General features: G+C 32.5%; 1 protein-coding gene across 2 annotated transcripts; it reads right to left on the minus strand.

The window, feature by feature from the left end:
* Positions 1-382: 382 nt before the first annotated feature.
* On the minus strand, positions 383-6,775 carry LOC142524329 (protein decapping 5-like). 2 transcript variants are annotated; one of them, XM_075628275.1, is made up of 8 exons: positions 6,421-6,775; positions 5,335-5,435; positions 4,965-5,033; positions 3,938-4,888; positions 2,410-2,472; positions 1,448-1,648; positions 1,240-1,353; positions 383-1,012 (listed from the first exon to the last, which is right to left on the minus strand). In XM_075628275.1, the coding sequence occupies exons 1-8, from the start codon at positions 6,593-6,595 to the stop codon at positions 860-862; spliced, it is 1,827 nt and encodes a 608-aa protein (XP_075484390.1). In that variant the 5' UTR covers positions 6,596-6,775; the 3' UTR covers positions 383-859. The 2 variants fall into 2 exon arrangements, with proteins under 2 accessions (XP_075484390.1, XP_075484391.1); XM_075628276.1 differs by lacking the exon at positions 2,410-2,472.
* Positions 6,776-16,828: the final 10,053 nt, after the last annotated feature.

Raw genomic sequence — 16,828 nt, forward strand, 5'->3', positions numbered from 1 at the left:
GATGTTGAGATTTGTGTATTTGATGGATTGAAAATTTATTTATTCTTAAAAATTACATATTTAGGCAGAATTTATTCTATTAAATATTTGATATAATTAAAAATATAATAAAAACTAAAAACAATTTATCATGCATAATCTTGTACTAAGCTTGCTTGATCTTGTAAAACTTGATCATAATGTTCAGTCACATTTGGCGTTTTTTAAACTTTATAACTTACACAAATAAATAAATTGTCAACAAAAACATTCAAATTTTTCGAAATATGCCAAGACAATCAAGTAACCAGATTACAACAGGTTCTAAATTTTCTCCAATCAAATGGAAAATTTCAATCAACATAAGCAAGTTCTAAACGACACCATCATTAGCAGAAAGATGGAAAAAAGAGGCAGAGAACATTTCATTCTTTATTCTTTCTTTTCTTTTTTTTTTTTTGGTAAGAAACAAATACAACATAAATAGCATAGAAGGATAACAGAAATTCCACCAACACGAAACTGAAAGCTAATCAAAACCTGATCTAGTAATGTTAGATTTTACTTTTCCAAAAATGAAAAAACCCTAATTTATTTCCTACAAGTTCAGCACATGCACATCCCCAGTTTTATACATGAGAGAGATAGAACGACGAATATTGGTGAATTAGCACAAAAATTATTTAACAGACATCATTAAACTATCTAATCCCGAACGGATAAGGAGTCGACAAACTGTTAATTTTTATTACTCGGAACAACCAGAGTAAAGCACTAGAGCATGTCCTAAATCAGTGCTCATCTCAGCGGGGCCAAGATTGGCACACAGCTTTTAGTTGGGTTTCAATAGCACAAACACAGAGCTTTATTACTCTAGGACTCATGAATCATGATTCTGGCCACCTCGACCACGAGACCTACCAGCGTGACCATATCCACCATAACCTCTTCCACCATAATAAGAGCCACGAAACCGACCACCACCACCACGGCCAAGGCCACGACTCCGATACCGGGGAAATTCTCCAAATGTCTGTATTAATTAGATTGAATAAGCAGTCGAGCAAACTTAAAATAAAAGGTATTTATCAAACCCAAATAATATAGAGTTCATAGTAGCTGTATTCTGGTTCCCTGTTTCATATATAAAGGTGAATAGCATGTCAATTAAATTTAAGAATACGTATCATTCATTGGCATTAGGGAATACAGTATTTGAACACAACGTGGAACATGGGATCAAGAGTAAATAAGATGTACCTGGGTGTCCACTTTCATTTGTTCTGAATACCTAGTTCTTCCATGATTATGGTTGTTGTCAGAGGTATTAGAAGAAAGCGAATCAAAAAAGTCATCCTTCTTATAAACAGCAGGCTGCAAAGTGAAATAATATGATAGTTCGCGAACATAAAATCCTGCCGCAATTGTTGATATTAAACTTGATAGTAGTTCAAAATATATAGATTACCTTGATCTCAAACTTCGACAATTCAGAATCGTCCTCATCATGTAAATCATATTCATCACATGCACTTCCATTTATTTCTTTATCCTTAGATTGGGATTTATTACTTCTTCCTAAATGACCCCACACTTCGTCCTTTTTAAATTTCTCATTCATTGCCATGAAATCAAAATCTTCGGTAAATTTTGTCACAGGGCGTGAGATCTGCAAGGCCAAAGATTGATGCTCCACAGTCAAATTGTTCCACAGATAACGAGACCAGTTGATGACAAAAATGTAGCCTAAATTCCATAATTTACGGAAAATATTAACCACCGTGTTGGACACCTCACATTTTGTAAAATCAAGTCTAGTACGAAAAAATTAACCAAAATTTATAATATCAATCCTAGAGTTATATTTAGTCGTCCGTGTACTTTCTGCTAACTAGGACCCATGGTGCTACAATACAGAGTCAGATGCTTTAACTTCTCAATTTATTGTGTATATCGAAAAATAATGGCACAATGAGAGGACTTCACACTTCAAAATGCTTGATATTTTTGTATCTAAATTTTTTGAAGAAAATCTTCTTTGCCAAAGACCATTTTTGGAGTGCTTTGAATTCTACTCGTGAAGCAACCTTGACCTAAATCAAGTCAGTTTCATGGTTTTTAAAAGGCAACATATTCCTTTAGACAAGTCAATAAGTTGATAAGTTAGTTGAATGCTTTTTAAAAGGTAACATATTCCTGTAGAGAATCAATAAGTTGATGACACAGTTCAAAAAACTAGCGAATAGAATATGCTATTAAACGGATCTATGCGACTGGGAAGAAGCAAATCACAGATATTCAAATATCCGTCAAGTTGTTTATAAATGAAACACTGAAGACATAAAAGTACAGTGCATTCATAAGTAAAAACATGCGATAATTTGCCCGGAAAAAATAGAATGATCATATGCAAATACAAGCAGTTATTACCCCAGATTCTCTGCCACCACGCCCTCTGAAGTTGTTACACGTGTGATAAGCAGCCCCATTGAGCTGAACAATAACATAGAGATGCATAATTAGCTCCAAACCACGTTCTCTCAAATGATTAAACAATTAAAAATTTACAAGAAAGTTTCCAATAATGGTAACAACTAACAACATAGTAGAAATGATGGAACAACTCTAAGTCACCCAAGGGCAAAGAAACATAAATTTCAAGCAACATTTTCTTCTCCCGACTTGTTTGGAATAATTTTATGTTCAACTGTTAGGGACCCAAATATTGTTACAGGCTCTAATATATTGGGCCTAGACAAAAACACGTCCATGAGTCTCAAGCTCTTGGAAGAATCTAGATGTGGGGGAGGGGGTATTAAGTGTGAGGAGACAGAACGGTTATGCATTACGGCACTTTCATTTTGTTTTGTGAGGTTACTAGCATCAGCTGGGGAGGGAAGAGTGATGTTGTACAGAGTATCAACTATGGGAACATTATTTTATTAAATACACTATATGTCAGTATTTTACCTTGAATCTTTTGTTCTTCCCACTGATAAATCAGTACACATATTATGTGGCTGCATCATCAATGGTAGTACATTTCCGAAGAATGAACTTCAATCACAATTACAGATTCATATTTCATTAATATCTAGGACTTAAAATGTTCATCTCCCTAAAAATGGCATGCCTATAAAGTCAAGACTCGATATTGCTTTTAGTGTTCGTGATTTAGTAAACCGGTGGGGATTATACTTTTTAAAAAAATTGACCATCACAATAGCATTTACAGGAATCCAACACATAATATTCTTATGTAGCTTCTTCCACCACATAAATCCCACACATACCCCAGCTGCAAACAACCATCAACTCCAATTAAAACCCAGATCTTCCATCCCATAAGGCAAAAGCAACTACATCAGTGTCAAAATAACGCAACTCCAATTATGACAGATCCGCAGACATACGTGGCATACCAAACAAGAAATATATCTAACCGAAGTAAATGCTTAAAAAAGATGGCAAAATATGATGGAACTGGGTAACAAATAGAACTCTAATTTTGAATATAACACAAATAAATTCAGAAAAATCACAATATGAAGTTTCAATTGCCAACTCATTAAGCATAAGCTAGAAATCCATGTTGCATACCAAAATCAAGGGCCTCTGTTAGCAAACCCAATAACCATAGACCAAACATATGAAGGGATTATAATTCATGAGTAAAATTTCAAGGGAAAAAACGAGTAAAATATGTTACTATGTCATTTGTAACCTTAACTCAAAGTGTCAGAGAATCAGGTTCATCCTGCATGCTGCTCAATGATATCTAAGATTTTTCACCTTAATAGAACACATACAAAACACCTCATTAGCATTTTAACATTTAGCCTCATATAGCAATGACATCCTATAATTTCGTCAGATTATTAGATCAGAAATATCAATTTGAGAACACATAATTAATGAAAACATGCCCCTGTGTGTGTGTAAAGTAAAAGAAAAAAACCTTATGACTTCTAGTGTTTGTTGGTAAAGGTAATATCGGCGGCCGAGCTTCTGTTACAACGGGGGCTGGTAGTCCAGATGATGACTTGGGTAACACTGTAACTACTTCCACATCTTCCTGAGTTGTTTGAAGAAGTTGAGGGGAAGAAACACTAGCTGGCTCAGATTGCAACAGATGCCAAGGATTTACAAGTGGAGGAAGCATCGTTTCTGCAGGAAACGAAACAGATGCCCCAGTAGCTGAAGCTCTTACAGGTTGAGAAATTGTCTGCTGGGATAATGTTGCTGGCCTAGGCATTGCACTAGGAGTGTTAGCTACTGAAGGTACACCTGCATTGGCCAAAACTAAAGTAGAGGAATGGGCCAAAGTGGGGAAATGAGAGATTGGCATAGATATAGGGATAATGGGTGCAGGGGCAATGTTTGGTAATAGATTGGGTGTTGTTCCAGATGCTAGTGGTGAAGGCTGCAGAGGATGAACATTCAAAGACAATGTTGAAACAGGTAATGAAATAGAGGTTGGACCAGCAGAAGTAGTGCTGTTTGTAACCATGGAAGGGTTAAATTCAGGAAAATTAGAACTGGGCAAGCTTGATGCTGCGGTCGGCAATGATGAGTTGAAACTAGAAAATTGCATATGTTGCATGGAGGGAGGAATTGCCAAGACTGGAGGTGGCGGAAGTAAGGATTGTTGACGTATTTGAGGCATCCCATTAGGGGTACCATAAAATCCTTGCCAATACATAGGCATGGCTAAGCCACTTCCATTTGCATTTGGAGGAGAAGATCCCCAGGAATTCAAGTTCGCTCCAGGCTGATATAAAGGCAGACCACTTTGGAAATTGGATCCAGGGAGGCCCAGTTGTGAAGAATGGGAACCAAGATCAGTAAAGGATCCACTAGGAGCTGTGGGCAAGCTTGTGGAGGGGGTTGTTGGATGAGGGAAGTGAGACTGTGCCAGAACAGACAAGGTTAGCAGTCAAATCAATCCGGTACCACATTACTACAACAGAGGGTTTCCCGCTTACTTGGATAATTGCAGGATCGCTATTTATGGGAGGTGTAGTTTGAACTGGAGAAGTTTTGACCTGTAAATCCTGTTCAAAAACAGAATTAATTTAAGCCAACGGAATAAAAAAGGAAGGAAAAAAAGGTTAATTCCAAACACAAGGTAGTGAAGAAACAATCCAACGAAGAAATGATAGTCCCGTTCAGGCGTATGAAAAGAGAAACGGCCATGAAAAAAACAACGGAAGGAAGAATGATACTTTCAAAAGAATAGTTAAGTCCAAATAGAAGGTTACGGAAATATAATGTAAGGAAGAAATGAGACTTGTGCACAAAAGAAAAATGATAATACATTAGACAAACCAACTGGCATTCAAATCCAACAGATACCTTGATATCACTTCCTCTGAACAGTATGTATTCATAAGTTTTGTCACTGGGAGGGACTTGTTGGCCGTCCTTTTTCCGTCCTTCTGTTCCAAAGGATCTCACTGCCACAGGTTATTTTGAAACTAAATATTAGTTTGCAACAACAGTTTACACAGACACAGAAACATGAGCATTCTGTCAACAGCTCAATGTCGAAAAGCAGTTACTTAAATAATTAGACCAGCTTAAAATATCAAGATGCACTATGAATCCTGCTTCTCCTTAGACCAGCTCAATCGCACTCTTATTCCATCATGCAGCATAAATCAATTTCACCTATTTCATTTTCGATCACCAAGGACAAATGAATTGAGGAATGAACCACGTGAAATTCGTCTAATCTCAAGACTTATGCAACAGGTTACAAAGAAAGAAGAACAAATCATATGCTCTGAATCCCTTAAATCTGTAAAAGAATTGCTGTCCTAATGCAGTGCAACAAATTTAACCACCTTTTAGCACTGTAACTAATCAAAGACCTCCTCATTATTCAGAACCCAAATGCCCAGAACTAAATACGATATCCATCCTCATTGTGAATATGAGAAAATAATTCAAAACCTATACATCATATCTAAAAACAATAATTGAAACAAAACCATCAGTTCAAATTCTCTTGCTGATTACATACACTCAACTAGTACTAGCACGTCAACCGATATCATATAGCATTCAGCATTCTTAAATTGAGCACCTTCACTCCATAAGTGCAAAAATATAAAAAACTCTATCCACAGAAACATTAAAAATCCAATCTGTTATAACCGAAGTCGGTCACTAAAAGTTTCTACGTTGAGAAATGCACTCGATAAATTTCAAGCTGTTAGTCCCCAAATCCCTAAATGTACAGATAAAAACACCGAAAGAGAGAATATAAGGAATAATCCAAATCGTAATAATCGAAAAGTAAATATATATACAAAACCAAGTTAAAACAGTGAAAACTACTAAAATTCTTTAAAAGAACGACAAAAAATATGAGACACGGCCTCAAGAATTTAAACAGAAACAAGAAAAAAAATAAACAATAAGAAGTAATTTTCTCACCATTTCGCAAACCGATGCTGGATTCTTCTGTGTTGATGTTGTGCAGCACGCCTTCATACCTAATCTCGCTCTTCGACGTCAAGCTAATCAAGCTGCCGATGTACGAGTCCGCCGATGCTCCAGTGCCGCCAGATCTACCACCAGACGCCGCCGCCGCCGAACTCTCTGCCTCCATCCTTTACGACGATTAACTACTTTATCCTACTGTTATTATAAATCAAAACAAAAGAGAAATCACACCCAAATATTTGTATGTGTCTGAAGAAAGAGAGAAAGGGTGGAGACCGAGTGAAGGGGATATATGTAGGGTTTTCACTTTCAGTTTCCCGTTTTGATCAATCTGTGTTTCGTTTGATCGAAAGCCATACATAAATTATATATTTCTATAATATTTATATTTATATTTTTTTTAAAAAAATGTAATCGTCATCAAATGATATTAATAAATTTTAATATTAAATGTATTTTCTCAAAATTTCAAAAAAAAAAAAACTACGTTATTATACTACAATCATTTTAACAATTTATTAGTTATTAATTAATAAATAAAACTTCATTTATATTCTTTAAAAACAGCTTATATTATTCTAAAAAACAGATTATAAAATATAATAGTTTATAAATATATTTATATGCTCTCTTAATGATGATATATACATTTATACTTTTATATATTGGCAGATTTATATAAAAAATCAAATTTAGAATTCAAAGTTTGTGTGTTGATAAATAGCTTATTAATAATTCTATGTTCTCGTGTATCACTTTATTATATTTGTTAAAAGTAAAAATTCACAATAAAAGTAAAAATCTCAAATCCACAAAATATATTAAACTACACACTTTATAAAATTTTATCTACTCAATTGTATTTTTTTTCACAAATTGAGAGACTTATTTATAGAATTTCTTTGAAAATAATTCAAAAATAAACACATCATTAGATACATCATCACATACTATTTTTCAATATTTACAACTCTTATTTTCAACATTCAATAATTCAACTCTTATTTTCAACACCCCATTGTGATGATAATCACGATACAATGATTGTCTTCATTACGTGTTTTTATACTGCCTCGTTAAAAACCTTAATAGGAAAAACTCATTGGGATAAAAACCATAGTAAGGGAAAAAGAGTGTAATTACGTAAACTCCCCCTCATGTTAACACGAACGATTCTTCACAGATTTCGTAGATTATGCATCTCAATATTATATATATGATTTCTGAATATTGTCGTAGGAAGTGCCTTTGTGAATAGATCTGATGAATTTTCACTTGATTGAATGTAACGAAATTCAATATCTTTATTCTTCTCAAACTCTTGGGTGAATGCGAAGAACTTAGGGGGGATATGTTTAGTTCTGTCGTTTTTTATATATTTTCTTTCATTTGAACAACACATACAACATTATCTTCATATAGTGTCACAGACTTCTTGTTGAATGATAATCCGCATGAGATTTAGATATGTTTAATCATTGATTTTAGCCATACACATTCACAACTTGCTTCATGTAGTGCAATAATCTCAGCGTGATTTGATGAAATTGTTACGTGTGTTTGTTTCTGTTAATGTCAAGAAAATTCCAGTCTCTCCACGAATAAATACATATCTGGTTTGGGAACGTGCCTTATGTGGATCAGATAAATACACAGTATCAGCATAACCAATTATGTTTTGATTGATATCTTTTGAATAAAAAAGTCCTAGGTTATTAGTTCCTCGTAGATAACGGAATATATGTTTAATTCTGCTCCACTGTCTCTTTGTTTGATATGAGCTAAATCTTGCCAATAAATTTACAGTAAAAGATATATCAGGTCTTGTACAATTTGCAAGATACATAAGGGCACCAATAGCACTTACATATGGTACTTCTGGACCAAGAATAACTTCATTATTATCACATGGACGGAATGAATCATTTTCTATGTTTAATGATCAAACAATCATTGGAGTACTTAAAAAATTTGATTTATCTATATTAAAACGTTTAAGGACCTTTTCTGTATGATTTGACTGGTGAACAAATCTTTCACATTCTTTTTGTTCAATTTGCAAACTCAGACAATAGTTTGTTTTTCCAAGGTCTTTCATTTTAAATTCTTCCTTCAAGTAAAACACAACTTCTTGAATTTCCTTATTCGTTCCAATGATGTTTAAATCATCAACATATACAACAATAATTACGCATCCAAGTGTTATTTTCTTAATGAAAATACAAAGGCATATTGAATTGTTTACATATCTCATTTTCATTAAGTGTTCACTTAGCTGATTATACCAATTCGACCGGATTGTTTTAACTCATGTAATGATCTTTGCAATTTCACAGAATAACATTCTTTGGGTTTTGAACTTTGTCTTTCAGGCATCTTAAATCCTTCGGAGAGTTTCATATATATATTACTATTGAGTTATCCGTATAAATAAGCTGTGACAACATCCATAAGACGCATTTCTAAATTTTCAGATACCGTCAAAATAATCAAATATCGAAACGTAATTGCATCCTGTAACATGATAATATGTTTCTTCATAATCAATTTCAGGTCTTTGAGAAAACTTTGTGCAACAAGTCGAGCTTTATATCTTACTATTTCATTTTTCTCATTTCGTTTTCAAATAAAAACTCATTTGTACCGAACAGGTTTTACACCTTCAGGTGTAAGGAATATAGGTCCAAAAACGTTGCGTTTATTTAGCAAATCCAATTCAACTTGGATGACGTCTTTCTATTTTATCCATTCCTGTCAATTTTTACATTCACCAAAAGATTTTGATTCATGATCTTCATTGTCATTTAGGATGTCAAATGTCACGTTGTAAAAAAAATATCTCATCAATTTATTTGAAATCTTTTCGGTTCCATATTTTTCCATTATTAATATAATTGATAGAGATTTCACGATTCTCATCAGTTTGTGGTTCTAACAGAACATTTTCATCATCATGTACTTCTGCCGGAATATCATTCTCTATTTTGTGATAATCATGTTTCTCTATGCTTTTTATTTTTTGAGGATTTTTATCCTTGGAACCGATTGGTTTTCTACGCTTCATTTGTTTTATGACACCATGAGTGTCTTCAATTTGTTTCTTTGAAATTTCAATTCGAGCAGGGGCATTTACAATATGTATATATGATTTAGTTACCCTTTTTGTGGCTACAAATTCATCTGGTATTGATTGTTAGCATATGAGCACATAAAATACTTCAGTTCCACCAATATATTGATCATTTTCAGAGAAATCATTCAGAAAATCTGCAGTATCAAAATGAGTTGAATCACTCAAACGGTCACTGTGTTCAGTGAAATTGGTCTTTTTTTCTTTTCTCTTTATTGATTTTTTATAGAGCTTACAAAGGTGCTTGGGGCTCGACAAATACGAGACCAATGTCCTGGAGTGCCGCGTCTAAAACAAGAACTTTCAAATTTTTGAGTGATTTTCATTAAAACTCATGTTCTCATGATGTCTTTTTAGTATGTGGTTCGTGAAGCCCTTTTGAGATGAGTTATAGAAGTAGTTATCTCGATTATTTTCAAAACCACGGCAGCGACCACGTTCACGTCCACATCCATGACCTCGATTTTGACCTCGACCAAAACCTTGTCTTTGAATTTGATTTTGGTTTCCAGGTTTTAAATTTATTTTTACTTACAACATTTACTTCTGAAAATGTTGTTGATCTAATGGGTCGGGACTGATGATTTCTCATAAGCAGCTCGTTGTTCTTTTCTGCCACAAGTAGACATGCGATCAGTTCAGATTATCTCGCAAATCCACGCACTCTATGTTGTTATTGTAGAGTTACATTTGATGCATGAAAAGTGAAAAATGTTTTTCAAGCATTTTCGATTTCGTAATCTCATGTTCACAAAATTTTAATTGTGAGATTATTCGATAAATCGCCGAGGTGTAATCACTAACTTTCTTAAAATCTTGAAATCTTAATGTATTCCCTTCATCACGAGAGGTCGGAAGTATAACTTCCCTTATATGTTCAAATCTTTCCTTTAATTCTTTCCATAAATTCATGGGATCTTTTTCAATGAGATATTCACATTTTAATTCATTTATCAAGATGTCGACGTAAAAATATCATAGTTTTTTCTTTTTTTTGTGATGATGAGATACCTTTTTATTTAATGGTCTCATTTAGACCCAATGACTCAAGATCCATTTCTACATCGATAGTCCATGACATATAATTTTTTCCGTAAGATCGAGCGCAACAAATTCGAGCTTTACCAAATTTGACACGGTGATACTATAAAAATAACAATGCATTTTATTAGTTAAGTTTTAAATCTATTAATATGACAATATAAAGAAACAGACAAATTATAAGTACAAACATTCTTAATGTAGTACTCAAAAACCAATACACGTAAACCCCATGCATGATTTAATTTGTTAGCTTATTTAATTAATTTAAAATGAGTTAAATGGTGCATGTTACATGATTTAATTGATGCTAAATATTTATATGTTTATTTTTATGCAAATTAAAATGTTTTCTCGAGTTTTAGTTTTTCAGGAGAATATTCGATGCAGAATCGGGGAAATGAGACCAGAGACGATGTAGGTGATTGTAGGTGATTTAATAAAATGTTATATTTTTATTTTAAGCCAAGAAAATTTGTTATTTTTTAATGATTTATGAATTTTAACATTTTAAGGTTAAATTTAATTTATTAGATGAATTAAAATATTTTAAGCATTTTATTTGCAATTTTCGAAATTAGGAGTTAATTCTTTAACTTGTGGTTTATTATTTTATAAATTTTGTGAGCTTAATTATTTAGCCTAATTAATAGTTTAGCTATTTAATTAATTTATTTAAAAGTTAACTAAAAAAAAGAAAGGGAAGAGAGCCACTAAAAACTCACGCACACCTACAACACACACTGACACTTTTACACACACTAAATAACGTGTAAAGCTAGGGTTGTGCCTCTCTTGAGCATCAGCCTCTTAAATACTCATCCTAGCAATATTTGGAGATTTTGGTGAGTTTTTGTCAAGAAAAACAAAAAGAAATCGTCCTTTGTTTATCCTCCACATACCCTAACGTCGGTACTCGTTTATTCGAGCGTTTAGACACAAAGGCATGTATAAAATTTTCTTTTATGCATCGATCTCGTCATATTATGTATTTTGAGATATATTATGCATGAAAATTTCTTCGTTATATGCAAAGTTTGATGGATTATGGTTTAAACGATTTCTGGAAAATTTTGGGTCACAAAACTCGTCACCTTCTGTTATTTCGAATTTTGCGACTTATAAGTTGGTTTCCTGGAAACGTGCTCAACATATGATTTGTAGCACTCTGTATTACCTTCGATTCAATAGTAAATTCCTAATTTTCTGATGCAAAACGATGGAGATATGATTTTTATCGTAAAACCGCACAAGCTGTGAAATTTCTGTGTCACAAAACCCGTCACCCTCTATTATTTCGAATTCTGCGACTTATAGGTTAGTTTTTTGGAAACATATGATTTGTATCACTCTGTGTTACCTTTGATTCGATAGTAAATTCGTAATTTTCTGATAAGAATGAGAGAGAGATATGATTTTTATCGTAAAACTGCATAAACTGTGAAATTTCTAGGTCGCAAAACTTATCACCATCTGTTATTTCGAATTCAGCGACTTATAGATTGGTTTTCTGTACAGTTTTTAAACATAATTTGTAGCACTTTGTGTTACCTTCGATTTGATAGCAAATTAGTAAATTTATGATAATAAATGTGAGATATATGATATTTGTCGTAAAACCGCTCAAACTGTGAAAATTTCTGCATGTTCTTCACTTTTTCTCAAGTTTTTGGTTGCAGCCTTCGTTGGGATCTCCTAGATCTTTGTTGTTGTGGTTGGGCAGAATGTCCAGAGCATTCCAAAGAAGCCCACGACATTTGTAAGTATGATCGACGTGAAAAAATATTTTTATTTTGGAGTTATGTGATTTGTCTTGTGGCCACCCGATAAAGAATGACTGGAGATTTATGATTATGGGATTGGAAAGCAGAAAGCATGACCAGAGACCTCTGCACTCGGTAAATTATGATCGGGGATTTATGTATGTGGAAGTGGACATCCGGTCGAAAGGCTGTGGTGATCCCTTGCAGCCCAGTACTGTGGTTTAGTCTGATCAGGCGATTTTTGTCATGTGCCACTTGCCTTGAACATATTTCTACGCAAAATTAAGTATGATTAGCACTTTTATGAAAGTTCGAATGCAGTTATGGCACGTCTATGTTTATGTATGTTCAGCTGTTAATTCGTACATGTTACTTTCAAATACATGTGATTTTATTAATTACTATTTGATATTCATGGTTTATGCGTGTTGAGTCTTTAGGCTCACTTGACTTGATCTATGTAGATGTTGATGCTTTTGAGGAGACAGGAGGTGCTGACCAGTGAGCTTGATCGGACTGTGTGCAGTGCAAACTCGATGACCGTTATTATTATGAAAAGATTTTATTCACGTTAAACTTTTTACTCTGATTTTTATTTATTCAAAATTTTGTTGGCAAAAAAGTATTTTCAAATGCTCGTTTATATTTTGTTAGGCCATGGAAATATTTTGTACTTGGATTATTTTCAAGAATTTAGTCGATCATTTTATTTAAATTCAGTAGGAGAGAGTTTACTATTTAAATAAGAAATTTTTTTATTTTCCGCAAATTTTAAAGTATTATTAGTTATTTTATTATGGGATGTTACAGTTGGTATCAGAGCCGACCTCTCCGAGTTCGGTGTGGTTCGGGGACGAACCAAACGGAAGCTGGTGGGCATGTGAGGCTTGGGGCCGAATAGTGCGGGGGGTGATCGCTGATGCCATGAGGTTGCACGGACAATGAGCGAAACCTGACAGGCTTTTATGCGGAGGGAACATGGATGAACCGATCTTACACCGGAAGGAGAGGGATTCTGAAAATGTTCGGGTATGGACTGTGCAGTTGAAGAGGGCTTAAAAGATTTGATATCTACTACTCATATCAAGAAGGTGCATCTACTTTTCGGTAGCTCATCAAATAAGAACTCCAAAGTTAAGCATGCTTGATGGTAATTTTGGGATGTGTGACACCCTGGGAAACTTCTCAGTGCGTGTGTGAATGAGAGCATAAGCATGCTATAAAGACCGATCTTGATACAGTGAGGATAGTCGTCGAATCTGGGAAGTTACAGTTGGTATCAGAGCTAGGTTTTTGTGTAAAGGGTGGTGCCTACTGTTGGTTGCGAGAAGCTCATGAAGTCACACCTCAAGTCTGTAAATTTGTATGATTTTAAACATAATAAGCATTAAAGTATAAGTTTCTTAAGTTTCATGATTAAAGATTTGAATCTCATTTAGCATGCTATATGAATATTATTGTCATGCATGTTGGTTACGGGTTGTATTGGGATGGGAATACAATTATGCCCTCGTATTGACCGGGTAAACGTTAGTAACTACTTTGTGTGGTCTCTAATCGTTTAATTGGGATATGTATAATTTTTTTCTATCTTTATATGGTTGAAATGGATTTTTTTAACCTTATAGCGACAAGGTTATTAAGTTTGGGAACTAAGTGTACATTTCACAAATTCTATTAGTTTAAGATTGAAGATATCATAATAGCTAGAGTTATTCATTAATATTTTGTCCTTGGGTAGTAAAGTATGAGCATTTATGTTACTTGGGAAAATATTTCTTTGAGTTAGTTTTCAAAATGAATTTGAATGGTCTTTGGCATGATGTAATAATTCATATTATTAAGTTATCAAATTCAAGTTTATGGGATTTAATGTTTAAGTTAGCATATTTTGTGAACTTAAGTTTTGATTCACATAGATAATGAAATTTTGGATGAATAAGTAAATTATACAAGCATGTGATTGTGATTGGATTCTAATTTGACACCATGGTATTGTTTGGAGTTTTTATGTTCAGTTTATTAAATAAGTTTTGGCTAGGACCTTAAGAGTTAATCTTATAGGTTTGTTAAAGTATATTTTTTTTAGATATTAATAGTGTATGATTGATTAATAGATTACTTTAGATATGATATAAGAAATTGAATAGTTGTCATGTTTTAGGAGTGTAATAATATTTGTCCTTAAAAGTCTTTTAAGAATTGTGGTATTTAGAAGTAAATTAGTATGGTATAAAAAAAATTAGATGCTATACTTTATAAGAAATGAAGACGCTCGAGGAATTGTTTAAGGTTATTTAGAAATAATGGTATTAGTGATTTTGATGAGAAAGTAGCATTTTTCAAACTAATAATTTTTGGGTATTATTGTGGATTATAGAGATTTAAAATTTTATTACATGTGGTATAGGTGTATGTTGTAAAAAAAACAAAGGATATGTGTTAAAAATAAGATTTAATCAACAATATTTTTATTTTGGGTTTTATCGTAAAATATAAGAATTTTTATTCATCGATTACTGTTATTTTGAAAGTGTGGGGTGTCTATATTTTAGATTTTTAAAATTTTAGCGAGACATTTGAGGGATCAGACGACGGAAGGAGAGAAACAATAAATTAAATTTGTTATGTTAGAACATTAGGCTCATGACTTTGCAGAGAAAGTAAAAATTTAGCACTAAAATGACTTATTTGAGATTTGTTATTATAGACCTTTGAAGTGACATTTTTTGTGTTTAAAAAATCACAGATGTTGGGATAAAAGAATAAAGTTTAAGATATATACAAAGACTCATCTATAAATTTGATTTATTAGATATAAAACTATTGAATTAATGTTATGGAAAATCATGGAACACAAACTAAGAATACAGAAGTTCTTATAATTTTTTTAAATTTCAGTTTATGTGATTTTGAGAAAATATTATGTGATGATTATTATATGAGTTAATTGCGCATTTTTGGAAGTAGGTAAAATAATTATAAATTATGTTTAAATTGATTGACACTTGAGATTGCTATGATTTCTATGGTCCAGAAACCTCTATTTCAGAATTTCGTCAGCTAAACCTTATAAAGATGAGGACACTTGGAGAATTGTCTAAAGTTATTAAGAAATAATTAGTAGTGTCATAAAATATTTATTTTTGGAGATTATGAAAATTTGAATCCAGGTTCTAATTGGTGATTAAGAGTATAGTTATTGTCGGGAGACATTATTTTGTATTGTGTGACTTATTAGAAATATGCATTGGGATTTTGTAGTAAATTTTATTAAGTAAATAATCAATGATTTTATAGATGCTAGGTTATGTGGATTATAAGATTTATAGAATTAGATGAAACTAAATTTTCATTGATTAACAAAATGACGATAGTCTTAACATAACATATTTTAGGTTTATTTTTTTTAAAAAAATATTTATTAGAGTCAATTGGATATTTATGTTGGGTATATTGTTAAGCTATAAGTGTTACTAGAAAATGAAGACAACTTTTTTCTTGAGGGATTTAAATGTTTTATTAAGATGTTCGTTCAACTGGGAAGTTCTAGCTTTAACCCTCAATTAAATTCATACGTAGAAAATAAACACTTACGTATATTCTTGTGGTTAGCAGACTTTTATATTCTCTTTTGCGATTTTCATTAGATTTTTTTTTGGATGTTCTGGATTAGTATTACTTAAGAATTTAAAATGAGGAGCGTACTTGTAAATGAATAAGTTGAATTAAGCTTACGACTTAAGGGAAATTTGACTCGGGAATAATAAATTCTTTACGTAAGTTGGTAATTGAAAATCTTTGGATAAAATTTTATAATCAATTTTTCATGTTCTAATATAGCAATTATTTTTTTGGTCAATAATTAATCTTGTGAATATTAAGTTTAGATTTTATGAATGCTTAGCGTTTAAATTGGATATGCAGAACTTTGGATTATCTTGACCGTTTAAATTGGATATGTAGAACTTTGGATTATCTTGAATGCAATAAATTTAAGAAATGATATAACGAGTTTAAGAAATTAATCTTATTTTTGGTATAACAAGTAAACAACTATCTTATGTTAGGTAAGTCACAGAACATTGATAGGCATCGAGAAAAGAGTAGCATAATAAGTTTTAGTTCTTCATAAGCTACTAATAGTGATGAGAAAAATCTCAAAGTTTGGGTTTAAAAAAATTTAATTAAATCACAATAACCCATTTTTATATCGTGATTCACCAACGGATAAATTTAATATAAGATTCAACCAACATGATCACGAAATTAATAATTATATTGGAAGGTGGATTAAATTTTTTTCCTCCCTAGTGTGTTAAGATTTTAGTAAACGTAATGTTATTTGACATTATCTTGAGTTCCGATGTTACATATAAGTGTTCAATTTTACAGCGGGATTTAAAATGAAATCATGATATGAAATTGTGTCTCGATAGACTTGAATCATTTAAGTACTTTTAGT

This window comes from Primulina tabacum, chromosome 14 (assembly GCF_025594145.1).
Source record: "Primulina tabacum isolate GXHZ01 chromosome 14, ASM2559414v2, whole genome shotgun sequence".
NCBI classification, from domain to species: domain Eukaryota; kingdom Viridiplantae; phylum Streptophyta; class Magnoliopsida; order Lamiales; family Gesneriaceae; genus Primulina; species Primulina tabacum.